We start from the raw sequence: 15268 nt of genomic DNA on the forward strand, positions 1-15268 counted from the left end.
AAGGAGAGGAAAAAATGCCAAATTTATTTGATGAGTGACAATTACTTAAAAGACACTCCTAAAGCTGGATCTAAAAAATCAACACACCTCCTCCTTTAATAATTGAAACAATAGAATATTGAATCAACTCGTAATATACGTGGTCTGTGCCAAACGTGGCAATGTTAAAACTTCTAGAGAATACTTCCTGCATCCTCTTCCTCTATATGAAGTCCCCTATATATAGCACTCAATTCATTGCTTCCACATAAAACCACAATTCTCTACCAACTCTCCTCAAAAGCTCTCACCTTCTTAAGTGAACCAACAAACACGTGAATATATATAGAGAGTACTTAGACAGAAAAATGGATCAAAATTTGCCAACTATAGCCAAAAAGTTGTGGAAAATAGTCCGAGTGGCTCTCTTCATGCTGAGAAAAGGGTTATCAAAGAGAAAACTAATGTTTGATCTCAACTTATTTATGAAACGTGGCAAAATTGCTGGCAAAGCCGCCCTTCAAAATCTCATGTTCCACGGCCATAATACCCAAGGCCACCAATCATCCTCCGAAGAGTACTATGAGTTCAGCTGCAGTAAAACCCTGCTTTCCACCTTCCCTTTCAACCTCAACAAACGCAATAAGCTTACTCACCATGCACCTGCCATTGAACACGACGATGTTTTAATGATGAACTCTGCCGTTTTGAAGGCATTGGAAATACTTCAGAGTGAAACGGCGTCACCTGCATTGCCTGGATTCAGTAGGACTCCAACAGTGAGGCAATTAAGGGTTACTGACTCTCCTTTTCCTCTAAGAGATGTTGAGGGTGACATTAGTCAAGTAGATGAGAAAGCTGATGAATTCATTTCAAGGTTCTACAGAGATTTGAGAAGAGAGGCCTCTGCTTTTGCTTAATGTTTTTTAAGCTTTAGTTGCCAATTTTCCTTTTCAGAATATATTCATGCATGGTCTAGTTGGCCTGGGCAATAACATTGAAATAGTCAAAGAGCTTATTGCAGATTGAGAGCTGTGAATACTGCAAATTAATTTGTGGCTCCATTCTGTCTCCGGGATTTTTTTTCCTCAATAGTTTTCTTGTTATGAAATTATGAAAATTATTATGTGATCTGATGATACCCTCCGTTTGTTTCTTGCTACAGTATAATAATTTCAAGGTTGATGTCCTGAAATTTTGCACCCAATCGTTCCTTCTCTCTTAATTTGATTGGCCAGTACTTGTTACATTTTTCTTCTCTCGAAAATAAGAAGAGCAAGTTTACAATCTAAAAGCTAACATGGAATAGGTAAGCAAGTTAAAAATCAGTCCTTTGACCCGAAGAGATTGTTGTTTTAATTAGGAGTAGATTCATCAAGTATATTATTAAGCATAAACAGAGTATGGTTCTCCTTTACTTGTCGAGTAAAATCATTTATTAAGTATTTAATTTATTAAGTTGCTTATATTAACTATGCTTCGAAAATCTAAATTTAACTATTACTAGTAAAGTTTGAGAAATAGATATTTAATGATAAGAATATAACTACAATAAATAAATAAATAAATATCTTTTAATTTGCTAAATATTTTTCTAGTATATTGGACTAGGAAAAAAATCAAAGGGGGTACATACTTGGAGTTGGTAAAGAAAAATTGCTAATTAAAGTTATACTATTAATTGCTTCTAAAACGAAAAAAATTAACTTGGAAATTCATTTACACTGTATCATACACGTCTAGCAATATTGGGAAAAAGATCCAACCAAGTACAATTGGGTCAAGTAATGTTCAATAGTCTTGTAGATTCATGTCATGTGTATCATAAAACAATTAATGGTTGAGATTCATTGCAACTCATGAAAATCTGCTTTCTCTCTCTTATCTTCTCTCTCCTCTACCCTCAACGGTAACATCCCCTCTCCCCCACCCCACCTGCCACCACGTCCGGCGACCAGGTAACTCCGGCGATCAGGTAACGCCGGCCACTTTTCCGGCCAGATTTACTTTTTCTCCTTCCCTTTTCTTCATCTCCTATTCTTCTTCTCTTCTCCTTTTTTTCCCTTTTCTTTTTTTTTTTTTCTAGCTGCTGTTGGCGCTGTAAGAACTCAGTCACGCCATCGCCGGAGAATTTTTCGGCAACATCTTCCGGCAGCCCCCTCTTTATCCCTACTGTTTTCTTTTTTTCCTTTTTCTTTTCCTGTTCCTTTTTTCTGCCCCCCCCCCCCCCCCCCCTTCTCTTCTCCTGTTTCAGGTATTTGGGAACAGAATTTCAACGGTGAACAGTAATTCAACAGTGAACAGTAACTCGAACGTTGAATAGTGTTTTCCGGCGGCGACCAGGTTCAGTTCAACTGGAGTTGGTACCTCCGGTTGCTATATCCATTATTTGTCCATACATTTGTAGTAACATTTTGCTAACTTTAGACTTTTGAATTTATTAGTTCATACTATTTCTTGTGGCTTTGCTTAGTGATGGTAGACTAGGGTCATGTTCTCGTTCGGGGACGGAGGCGAGGGTTAGGAGGGGTAAATGGGTTAAAGAAGCGTCTAGGTTGAGAGTAGGTTCTTGGAACATTGGGACGTTAACGGGGAAGTCCATAGAGCTAGTTAAGATTCTTAAGAAAAGGAAGATTAATATAACTTGTATCCAAGAGACCAGATGGGTAGGTCCTAAAGCTGAGGAGGTAAATGGGTATAAGCTGTGGTTCTCTGGTAGGTCGAAGTATAGAAATGGGGTGGGCATTTTAGTGGATAGTGAATTAAGGGATCAGGTGGTAGAGGTTAGGAAGGTCACTGATAGGATGATGTCGATTAAGGTGGTCGTTGAAGGACTCACTTTGAACATTATTAGTGCATATGCGCCGCAAGCGGGCTTAGGCGACGAGGAGAAGAGGCGCTTTTGGGAGGATTTGGACGAGTTAGTGGGAGGCATACCGCCTACTGAGAAGCTATTCGTGGGAGGTGATTTCAATGGACACATCGGGTCTATTTCGGGAGGTTATGATGATGTGCATGGAGGCTTTGGCTTCGGGGACAGAAATGGAGGAGGAGTCTCACTTTTGGATTTTACAAGAGCTTTTGGGTTGGTGATAGCCAATTCGAGTTTCCCAAAGAAGGAGGAACACTTGGTAACCTTCCGGAGTTCGGTGGCTAAAACTCAGATAGACTTTTTACTCCTTCGGAAGGATGATAAAGGTCTGTGCAAAGATTGTAAGGTCATTCCGAGCAATTATCTTACAACCCGACAGAAGCTCTTGGTGATGGATTTAGGGATCAAGAGGACGAGGAAGAAGAGGGTCGTGGATGACCGACCTAGGACCAGATGGGGTAGTTTGACCACAATTAGTGCACTGGAGATGGGAGAGAAATTGACAGATACGGGGGCCTGGGATAGTAGTGGGGATGCGACCAGTATGTGGGATAAGACTGCTAGTTGCATTAGGGTGGTAGCAAGGGAAGTGTTGGGGGTCTCGACAGGTAGTCGTGGCCAGCATAAAAGAGACTGGTGGTGGAATGGAGAAGTTCAAGGGAAAGTGGAAGCAAAGAAGATGGCGTATGCGAAGTTGATAGAAAGCAAGGATGAGGTGGAGAAGTGGACAAACACGGATCTTTATAAGATGGCGAGGAAGGAGTCGAAGTTGGCGGTTTCGACGGCAAAAGCGGCAGCTTTTAAACGCATGTATGCTGAACTAGAAGAGAAAGGAGGGGATCAGAAATTGTTCAGGCTAGCCAAGGCGAGGGAGAGAATGGCACGTGATGTGGATCAAGTAAAGTGCATCAAGGACGAGCATGGCAAAGTATTGGTAGAGGAGACTCTCATTAGACGGAGATGACAGTCATACTTCTACAAACTCTTGAATGAAGAAGGGGACAGAGACATTGTGTTGGGAGATTTAGAACATACAGGAAGGCGGCGTGATTTTGGGTATTGCAGGAGTATTAAGGTTGAGGAGGTTAGGGGTGCTGTTCGTAGGATGCGCAGGGGAAGAGCGATCGGACCTGACGGGATTCCTGGGGAATTTTGGAAGAGCGCGGGGCCGGCAGGTTTGGAGTGGCTGACTAGGTTGTTTAATGTCATCTTTAAGACGGCATTGATGCCCGAAGAATGGAGGGCAAGTGTAATGATCCCTCTGTACAAGAATAAGGGAGATATCCAGAGTTGTAACAACTATAGAGGTATCAAACTGCTAAGCCATACTATGAAAGTGTGGGAAAGGGTGGTGGAGATGAGGGTGAGGAAAGGTGTGTCTATTTCAGAGAACCAGTTCGAATTCATGCCGGGACGCTCAACTACAGAAGCCATCCATCTTTTGATAAGGTTGGTGGAGCAGTATAGGGAGAGGAAGAGAGACTTACACATGGTATTCATCGACCTAGAAATGCTTGGAGGATAAAAGTGTACCTGTGGCGTACATTAGGGTGATCAAGGACATGTATGAGCGAGCCAAAACCAAAGTAAGGACAGTAGGAGGAGACTCAGAGCACTTTCCAATTGTGATGGGGTTGCATCAGGGATCAGCTCTTAGTTCGTTTCTATTTGCCTTAGTGATAGATAGATTGACACGGCAAATTCAAGGTGAGGTGCCATGGTGTATGCTTTTCGCGGACGACATAGTCCTGATTGACGAGACTCGTAGCGGAGTTAACGCTAAGCTGGAGGGTTGGAGACATACTCCGGAGGCTAAAGGGTTTAAGCTGAGTAGGACCAAGATAGAGTACTTGGAGTGTAAGTTCAGTGAAGCACCTCAGGAGGCTGGCGTGGAAGTGAGGCTTGGTACCCAGGCCATCCAGAAGAAAAGTAGTTTTAAGTACCTTGGGTCTATTGTGCAAGGCAGCGGGGAGATTGACGATGATGTCACACATCGTATTGGGGCAGGGTGGATGAAATGGAGGCTTGCTTCCGGAGTGCTATGTGACAAGAAGGTGTCACCAAAACTTATGGGCAAGTTCTACAAAGCGGTGGTTAGACCGACTATGTTGTATGGGACGGAGTGCTGGCCAATTAAGATCTCTCACGTTCAAAAGATGAAAGTTGCCGAGATGAGAATGTTGAGACGGATGTGTGGCCACACCAGGAGCGACAGGATTAGGAATAAGGATATTCGGGTTAAGGTGGGGGTGGCCTCGGTAGAAGACAAGATGCGAGAAGCGAGATTGAGATGGTTTGGGCATGTGAAGAGGAGAGACACAGATGCCCCAGTGCGGAGGTGTGAGAAGTTGGCCATGGATGGTTTCAGACCAGGTAGGGGTAGGCCGAAGAAGTATTGGGGAGAGGTAATTAGACACGACATGACGTAATTACAGCTTACCGAGGACATGACCTTAGATAGGAGGGTTTTGGAGGACCCAAATTAGGGTAGAAGGCTAGTAGATAGTCTCGTTATCCGTTCTTATTAGTAGTCGCAGTATCGCAATATAATTTCATGTGCTCTGATTTATGCTATTATCTGCTATTTCGTGTGCTTTCATTATCCTGTGGTATCTGTGTCGACTGCATTATTTTATTTTATATTATTGCTTTGCCATGTCGCTTTGAATTTCTTAGCCTTATCTGACTTTTTTTATGCTTTTATGCTTTTCTTGAGCCGAGGGTCTTTCGGAAACAGCAGTCCTACCTTGGTAGGAGTAAGGTCTGCGTACACTCTACCCTCCCCAGACCCCACGATGTGGGATTTCACTGGGTTGTTGTTGTTGTTGTTGTTGTTTTATTCATTGCAACTCATATGCTTAACAAAAGAATTAAAAATGACAAAATATACTAACGGAAGTTGTTAATTGTAACCCACATTTCTTATCATTTAAAAAAGATTTACTTTCTTACGAGGAAATTATAGCAATATTGTTCATTAGACTGGTGGACTCATGACACTCCAAACCCTACTTGTCGCCAGGACTATTGAACTATGTCAAAGAGAAATTAATTCCCCAGTTAACTAATGACGGCACTCGTAGAACAAAACGGACAATATTGTGATTCCAACAATTATCCTACAGCAAAACTGTCTTATGTTCATAAGTGGAAAAATGTTATGTAGTATTTTAGCTGTACCTTTCTCTTTTTAAGCTAGTGTTTGACCATAGATTTTAGATCAAATTTTGAAAATTTAACTTCAAATATCTATTTGGCCATATATTTTGAAAATATTTCTTCAAAAAAAATAAAAAATTCAAGTACCAAAAACTGGTCTGGATCAATTTTTGGGTTTTTGGACTTTCACTCAGAAAGCTTCAAATCTTTTTCAAGTAAACTGCATGTCTAAACACAATTTGAAATTCTAAAAATCATTGTTGACATCTAATTTTGTCCCTCCTTTATTCCAATTTATTTCCTCGGGCTTCTAAATTTATTGACGAGCTAAACACTTTGTTTTCACTACTATTTTCATTTTCTACTACTATTAACATCGTTACTTTCATTTCTACTATTTTACTATCAATATTATTAGTATTACTTTATCACAATTTTTAATGGCTTGTCATCATTTTATTTTTTTGATTTTGTACTCGTTAAATTAATTATACTTTATCAAATCCTTTATATTCTACATATTAATCACTAATTATCATAGTATATATATTGTACTAGTTACTAAATTAGAAGCATAAGAATAATTAAGTTGAAGGAGAAAAGACCATAAAATTTCAGCCCAAATCATGGCCCAAACGAGGCACTCTCATCATCAGACCACGTCCTAATAACTAGCCCAACAATACCCGTCCAGCCCACAACGACCAACCCATCAGCCCAATACCCATTTTCACCCGACCCGGCCCATTTACCTTATTCACCTAAACCTATTCATCATCTAACAAAAGAAAAGAAGACAGCTGCACCTCTTACCTCTCTCATTTCTCTCGTCTCTCCTTCCTCTCTCCACCATTTTTGGCTACAACACAAACCTCCTTTTAGCCATGGCAGAACCTAACAGACCCATTTTTGTGCAATCTGCTCTGCTCATCCTATCGTCTTCTCCTCTTTCCCCTTTGTAACAAAAATCCATTTCCTCTTTCACCATGAACAGACCTTGCATGATTAAATCAGGAGGCTTAATTAATGATCTGTCACGGGCGAAGGTGAAAAAGCGTTTCACCCTTCTGTTGGTTTTTTCTTGTTTTGATCTGAAGCTTTAATGGCTTCATGTCCGTTGCGAATTCGAGTCTTGTTTTATCAGCCCTTTTGATTTTTTTCGAGTATGAAACTTTAATGGGGTTTTGTATCCTTCCCCTTTTGTGTCTGATCAGTATCACAACAGGTTGACTAACGTTCGGATTTGAAAGCGATTCAATTTCAAATCCCGCCCAAAAACGAAGCAAGCCCTAATTTTACACCTATAAATAGCACCATGAGACTTATCAGTAAAACATTAAAAAGTTGAAAAAGACATTTTTTGGTTTATGACTAGCAGCCATGAGACTTATCAGTAAAACATTAAAAAGTTGAAAAAGACATTTTTTTTTAATTCAAACGATAACTTTTATTTATAGTTTAAAATTGAACGATATACATCATGCAAACATTTTCACTATTAGTGATAGTATAGTACTCAAGTTACCCAAAGTTGCTAAACTATTAAATTAGAGCTAAAAACTAATTTAGTAGTGGCTGCACCATTTTTGTCATCTTAATACACATACCAAGAAATAAAGTAGAGCATAGGTGCTTTTAGTTGTTGTTATAAACATACATATTAATTAAACATAAAGACTACCTAAAATTAAAATGAAAATATATGAAATAAAAAAACTTTGGGTAATGATCCCAAACTTTGGGGCAATACTTGCATTTTGCCCTTAATTCTCTCATTTTATTAAAAAAACTGTGTGTAATGATCCCAAACTTCAGATGTTTTTTTATCATTATCCCCAAGGCTAGGGTCTCGACTACAAGGAGTTGTTCTTTTCTGCTTTTTAGGAGGATTACCCACGAAAGAAGTATTAGGGCATTACCATGTGCTTGAGTTGCAGCAAATGCTGATGTTACTGTAGTATCTTATATAGGAACCTCCAAATCTACAACCTCTGTCCTTTTCATATGAAAAATATTAGAAGTTTTGGACCCATTCAGACAAGAAAAAAGAAAAGTATAAATTCACAAAAAAGAAGAAAAAACAACCTAAAATCAAATGGCTGACAAAGAAAGGCTAAAAATTTAAGTTAAAGACATTAGACTCTAACGTGAGCTTCTGTTAGTAGGTTTACATATAACACTTAAAGAGTTAAAAGACTTAAAGACATGGGCTTTGACATACTCTTAAAAACATGGGCCTTAAACAATCATGTGAAATAAGTAGACCAAAAATCAAATTAATGATTAAAAGGTATAAAATATTTATAATTATTTATGAAAAACTAATGTTATACATATAAATAATTATAAAATTTATGTATATAATTTATCGGGTTGGTTCGGTTATTTATTCGGTTATTTTTTAATAGAACCATAACCAAACCAAATATTATTGGTTTTTAAAATTTAAAACCAAATCAAACCAAACCAAACCAAATGTCGGTTTTTTTATTCGGTTTGGTTAAATTTTCGGTTTAGTTTTAGTTTTAACCAAAATCGTGAACAACCCTAAGTAGCTTAATAGGATTCGTGTATATTGTGTGTAGCTGATTGTAGTTTCTAGTCGATATGTGTCGTTAACAGTTTTGATATACTTTTCTGGTAAGCGGATGTGGGCGTTTGTATGAAATACTTGGCTTGCGTGTGGAATTTTTCTTCAGTTTGTCGAGAAGGCCGGTAATGCTAAATAGAGACAGGCCTTTGTAGCTGCCTTTTGTACTTGTCTAAAAAGCTCTATGCTTTGTGAAGTTACCGTTGTTATGCTACTTTGCTCGATTATTGGCGTCTGTTATTCTGTTAAGTTTATGGTTGTGGCATTTATGTTGTTGGATTTGGTGGTTAGTATCAATTTAGTGCACAATTAATTAGGTGGGCTGTTGTAAAGGTCTAGTAATGTATTGGATTTGTGTTAGCATACATTGTTAGTTTCCTATTCTCCATGGCATAGCATTCTTTAAAATTTGATTAGGAAGTCCTCTTCTGTACCTGTTAAACTTGTCGAAGAAATCTTGCACGTATAACTGCTTCTGCTGGCTTTTATTTCTAAATATTGTGTGTATCATTCACAGCCTATCTCTTAAATGGCTTATGTGAACTTCTTAAATATATAGAACTTCCTTGTTTCGTGAAACACTAGCTTTGCGCATTACCCATTTCTCCAGATTCTGCCTAAGTGTTTTTTTTCGTTTCAATCAAATCCTCGTCGCATTGTAAATAAAGCTGTTTTGAATGTTATTGAGATCGCTTTGGGCCTGGCCAACCTTCTGATAGATGACTTTATAATGCTTAATGATTCAACCTCCTCAAAGCAGACCTAAGTCTTTTTTATATCATTATAGGCAGTCAAGTCCCCTGTTCAGTTATTATAGGCAGTCCCTGTTTAGTTATTAAAGGCAGTCCCTGTTTAATTTCCTTTCGGTTAAATACATAGACCTCTGATGGGTTAGTTAACTGGACAAAATCATAAATCTTTTTTTACTTTTGTGACTAGTTAGATGATTAAAGAGGGAACAATTTGATTATTTAGATGTTATAAATTTGAAGCATATGTAAAGGTCCTTCTTTAAAGATGCTCAGTCTGATCTCCATATCTCAGAATGCCTAAAATTGGTTGAACTCAACATATGTTTGTTTCGCTTTGAGTGTTTGGTTTAAGTACTGACTATAATAGCGAATGTGACACTGTCGTATTTAATGTTTAGTTTAGTGTTTCTTTTGTTTGTTGATTTATGTGTTTTGATTAGGTCTTTAAAATGATTCATTAGGCTGCCCCCCCTCTTTTCTTTGCTTGCCTGCGATCCTCTTTTTCTTGGCAAACCAACAGCCCTTAAAAAGAAAGAGACAGATAGAACGTTTCAGTTCCCCTTTTTGTCGCGTTTTGCACCCTGCATATACAACCCCTGGTCTGTTTTAAATCTTGTATCATATATGTCTTGCCTCTCTCTATGTTCTGTTATTGGGCTGAGTTTTATTCCATTAGTAAATTAAATCTATCTGGGCTGCCATTATTTATATGATTTTTTTTTTATCTAAGTTTTCGGTTGTTGCTTTCCTTTTTTATATTTGAAGTATAGGTCTTATAAATCCTCACCGTACTAATCCTTTTCTTTTCATTTTTTATGCATGATATCTCGCCTACGAGTCCAAGGGACTCGTCATTTCCCGCATTCGGTGTTGGGCTAAAAGCCCAACAAAATCTTCTCGAGTCAGCCCACCCGCAGCCAAAAAATAAATAAAAAGTTCTGGGTCGGCGTCCATAACAGCGGCAGCGAACAACAGCAATCTTAAAATGGGCTGAGCCCATTTAACTCATTTTACTTCTTTATTTTATTTTCTTTGTGCATTTAATTTGTAATTACATGACTAACGTTTTACTTATTTATTTGTTTAGATTAGGCGAACCATAGCGAAATTAGTCGGGTTGACTTTTAGTAAATGGGTAGGAAGAACTAATATTTAATTCCATAGTTCCATTTTCTTCTTTTATATTAAATTATCTATAGTACTTATAATATTTATCTATATTAAAACAATTGATTTTCAAGGGCGTGAAACCATGAACACATATATCTTTAATTATATTTTCATTCCTACTATATTGGGAATCTTAAGGTATTACTCATATACAAATATGAACTCAAATACATTTTTACAAACAACTCTTCGAGTTTAAATCAAACACGTACATTTTCAGCTAGGCATAGTTAGTAAACTTAATAAAAAGGAAAAAGAAAAATCCTATCTTGTCCGTACTCTTAAAACAAAATCAGTCAAGGCTTCCCCTTTTGAGTTATTTCCAACTATGTTTAAAACGCTACATATCCCGCGCTCTTTCAATTTATAACTAAACTCTTTTAATTATTATATTTTTCTTACAAATCCTATTTTAAAGTAGCATATTTATATTTCTATTTATAACTTTAGCAATATTTACCAACTATTTTCCCAAATATTTAAGATATCATATTTGCATATTTTTAGCCTAATTAAATTTGAATCCGGTCGGATTAACCATTATTAATGGAATTTAGAGGATGCCTAATCTCTTCCCTCTAAGTTAGTTGAACCCTTACCTAGAATTTTTCGGTTTCGTAGACTTTAAAATAGAGTTGACTTTAGATAAACAACTTTAATTAACTTTAGGTGCCCTAATTCACCATAAATAATTAGGTGGCGACTCCTAACTTTAAATAATCCCGGAATTACCGGAGTGTTATAAACTATTTTGACTTAGATTAAAATAGGGTATAACAATCACAACTTCAAAACTCAAATTTTCAATTTTCAAGTTTTAACTTCAAAATCTATGGTCAAAATAAATTTACAGGGTAATAATTATTTACGATTATTTATAGTGGGTTGTAAAGAAACTCCTCTGCTTTTTAGAGCTTGGCCTCTACCTGGAACCCCCCTTTGGCGAAAACAACCTATTTTATTGATGCACTTGATTGCTTTTAATTTGAAAGAAATTGGATGCTTTCTTGTAAAGCATACCTTAGAGTGGACTTGATTTTATGGAACGTAAAGGAAAAAAGGGGTGGAGGAGCTAGAGCCTAAAGGGTATAGCTCTCGAAAAGTGGCGCTCAATCATAGAGCTAGGAAGGAGCTTATAATGCAAGTTAATTAAACAAAAATTAGAAAAAGCAACAGACATCCTTTAAAAAGTAAAAAACTGCATATTCAGTATGAGTGGTGGATATTATTATGTGTCTCCTAATCCACTCTGTGGTTCAACAATAATTGTGTAAGCAGATGAGGATGAATATGCCAGATGTCATATATATATATATTCAGATGAGTTCAGATTAATTGAAAGGAGTAAAGGACTAAAGCTTTTAGATTACTTAAACATACTCCCATTAGGAGATTGTATACGGCAGTGTACTGCTGGATAAGTGAAGTCCCCTTAAGTCTTTAACTAAAAGGGTACTACTATAAATGATACTCCTATTATCCCATCTTCATTTTATTGGATAAAGATTTGCTTAACTGTATCTCTGCTGTACAAAAGAAATTGTGGAATTCAAACATCTATAGTTGAAGAATAATTTTAATTTCAAAAAAGTATAAAAGAAGTAGAACAAACGTATACTTCAAGTGGGTTTTAATGGATTTATATTGATTTTCTGTTCCTTTATTTGCAGGAATAGAAAGCGGACCAGACGTGTCTGAATATTCAAAACTTTAAGGGACTATAATTTGGGAGCCAAAGTGAATCAAATAGATTCTTATAGTCCTATAGTCTAGTAAATCTGTTTTTTTCTCTATAGTTTTGTATATATGTCTCTTTCCACAGCAAATTGCAGCCAAAAATAAAAAAGGAAAGAGATATCTATTGTGGAAACTACAGGAAAGAGAGATTTGATTTGTGGAATCTAAGAGTTTAATACATATATAATTGGCCACTTCTCTGTAACAAAAAATAAAGAATAACAAAAACTCATTTTCTTTCTTGGTGAAGAGTAGCTTTCGCTTTGGCGTTACATTTTCTTTTAGTGGGTTTATAAAAGTCTTACTATAATTGTTATTGCAAGCTTAATTCTCAAAACAAAGAGTACTTTGCAGCCCACTATATTTTTCTAAGGGTATCATCAGTAAGTATAGGCAAGTCTTAGCCGGAAAGAGATGAACAGTGTGTAACAGCCAGTCCATTAGTAATATATTTCACTTCTAATTTCGTCCCCATAACTTTAAAACTCAGGAGGTAGAGGTTATTAGTACTTCATCTTTAATATATTTATTTTTTCTCATACTTTATCAACGTGTCATTTGCTTAGATGTTTCAAGTAATTCTAATAGAACACTAGCGCCTGTTTCTTTACCCCCTTTACTTACCTTCAGCAGCGTTCAAAAGTTAATTATTATAGCTTCGACGTGGTTTTGCAAGAACTTTTGAAGACAAAGTTAATAATGCACGTATTGCAGTAATGAATGGACCACGCATAAAAGCTAAGATCAGAGTTACTACTATTGTTTTCTTCGAAACAGCTCTGAGGTCACTGGGTTTAGGAAATTAACGAATCGAAATTCGAAACATATTTCCTCTGTTTTTTTGTACTTGTCCAGTATATATATTAAAAAGAATTTATTTTTCACAGTCTATTGCAAATAAAGAGAGAATCACATACTCTTTTTTTTAAAAAAATAATTTTATCCTTATCATAAGTAACACATTTTGTAACTTGTTGGAGTATTAGTAATTAAATTTATATTTCCAAAACATAGTGAATAAGCACAAATCAGAAAAATAATATTTTAATTAATATTTTCTTAAGAGGGGTGCAAAATGTAATATGGACAAGTAAATTAAAAATGGGATATGCTTTCTGTAGCTAAATGTTTTGTTTAATAGAAATTTTGGCGTTGGAAAAGGTACTAAAGGAGTAAGTGAATGTTGGGAAAACACTGCTTCATAGTTTAGACTAGCTTAATGTGAGTTCCAAATACCGAATTATCACACTACAAGAAAAAATATAGTATTTGGCAACAATTTTTTTTTTTGCCATAGATTGATTATCATTGTAAAAAGTACTTTTGGCAACAAAAAAATAATAATTTTGTTGCATAGACTTTTCCCAACGGCTGTTATTGCAACAGCGTGCAACAACTTTTTTTGTTGTTGCCAAAAGTACTATTTGCAATAATAATTAATACTATAACAATAAAATTAAATTCTTTGACAATAAAAAAATTCATTTACTAATAATAAATTAAATTATTACCAAATATTAAATTTTTTATTGCTATTACTATACTTTCTTGTAGTGTGAGTAGGCCTCGTCAAATTTGCAATCCACGTGGAGAGGAGAAAATGGCAAATTTATTAGATGAGTGACAATGACTTAAAAGACTCTCCTAAAGCTGGATCTAAAAAAGCAAAACTTCCTCCTTTAATAATTGAACCAATAGAATATTGAATCAACTCGTAATATACGTGGTCCGTCCCTAATGAAGGCCCCCTATATATACCACTCTCATTGCATTTCATAAAACCACAATTCTCTACCAACTCTCCTCAAAAGCTCTCTCCTTCTTAAGTGAATAAACAAAAACTTTCATATACGATAGTACTAAGACAAAAATGGATCAAAATTTGCCAATCATAGCAAAAAAGTTCTGGAAAATAGTCCGAGTGGCTTACTTCATGCTGAGAAAAGGGTTATCAAAGAGAAAACTAATGTTTGATCTCAACTTATTTATGAAACGTGGCAAAATTGCAAGCAAAGCCGCCATTCAAAATCTCATGTTCCAGGGCCATTATACTCAAGGCCACCAATCATCTTTCAAAGAGTACTATGAGTTCAGCTGCAGTAACAGCCCTGCTTTCCACCTCCCTTTCAACCTCAACAAACGCAATAAGCTTACTCACCATGCACCTGCCATTGAACACGACGATGTTTTAATGATGAACTCTGCCGTTTTGAAGGCATTGGAAATACTTCAGAGTGAAACGGCGTCACCTGCATTGCCTGGATTTGGGAGAACTCCAACAGTGAGGCAATTAAGGGTCACTGACTCTCCATTTCCTCTAAGAGATGCTGACTGTGACATTAGCCACGTAGACGAGAAAGCTGATGAATTCATTTCAAGGTTCTACAGAGATTTGAGAAGAGAGGCCTCTGCTTTTGCTTAGTTTTACGGAGTTTTAAGAAGAATGCATAAAAAGAAAATAATGTCAGTATATAAATGTGATGATACTCTCCTTAGCTAATTTGTTTCATCCTATAATACATTCAAGGCTGAAGTCTTGAAATTTTGCATTCACAACTTCTTTTTCTCTTAATTTGATTGTCGACTACTTGTACTATTTTTTTTTCTAGAAAATAAAAAAAAAAGCAAAAAGTAAAATTAGGACCACAAGTTAAAGTAAACATGGACTAGGTTAGCAAGTTAAAAATCATTCCTTCCTTTGAGCCCAAGAGAGAGTATGTAATCTTAATAAAAATAGATTCGCTGCTTATTAAGTACTACTAGCCGAGTACATACTAACCTGGAGTTTTTTGTTCATCACAACGATAATCTGCTAAATCATGCAATAACAAATTAAAAGAGTCACAAATTTCATATACAAGTCATGTAAAAAATTGTTCATCCCAAAAGATCTCATCTCATATACTAAAATATTCTTCTAAAACTAGCTAGAAGGCGATTACACCTATTTTTGTTCTTCCTAATAAAAGAAAAACAAACTACATCCGGAATATTCCTCAGGTGACTGAT

General features: G+C 36.3%; 2 protein-coding genes across 2 annotated transcripts; both read left to right on the top strand.

Annotated features, from left to right (window-relative positions):
* The first annotated feature begins 174 nt into the window (after window positions 1-174).
* On the top strand, window positions 175-1125 carry LOC132619950 (uncharacterized). Its single transcript, XM_060334730.1, has one exon. It carries the CDS (start codon window positions 348-350, stop codon window positions 897-899), a length of 552 nt encoding a protein of 183 aa, XP_060190713.1. The 5' UTR covers window positions 175-347; the 3' UTR covers window positions 900-1125.
* A 12902-nt stretch (window positions 1126-14027) lies between these two features.
* Window positions 14028-14853, top strand: LOC132620022 (uncharacterized). Its single transcript, XM_060334767.1, has one exon. The coding sequence runs from the start codon at window positions 14130-14132 to the stop codon at window positions 14679-14681; it is 552 nt and encodes a 183-aa protein (XP_060190750.1). The 5' UTR covers window positions 14028-14129; the 3' UTR covers window positions 14682-14853.
* The last annotated feature ends 415 nt before the right edge of the window (window positions 14854-15268 follow it).

The sequence above is a fragment of the Lycium barbarum genome, chromosome 1, assembly GCF_019175385.1.
Source record: "Lycium barbarum isolate Lr01 chromosome 1, ASM1917538v2, whole genome shotgun sequence".
NCBI classification, from domain to species: Eukaryota; Viridiplantae; Streptophyta; class Magnoliopsida; order Solanales; family Solanaceae; genus Lycium; species Lycium barbarum.

What these genes read in the sequence shown, in the direction of transcription:
- LOC132620022 (XM_060334767.1), top strand. Translation starts at nt 14,130, where the DNA reads ATGGATCAAAATTTGCCAATCATAGCAAAAAAGTTCTGGAAAATAGTC.
- LOC132619950 (XM_060334730.1), top strand. Translation starts at nt 348, where the DNA reads ATGGATCAAAATTTGCCAACTATAGCCAAAAAGTTGTGGAAAATAGTC.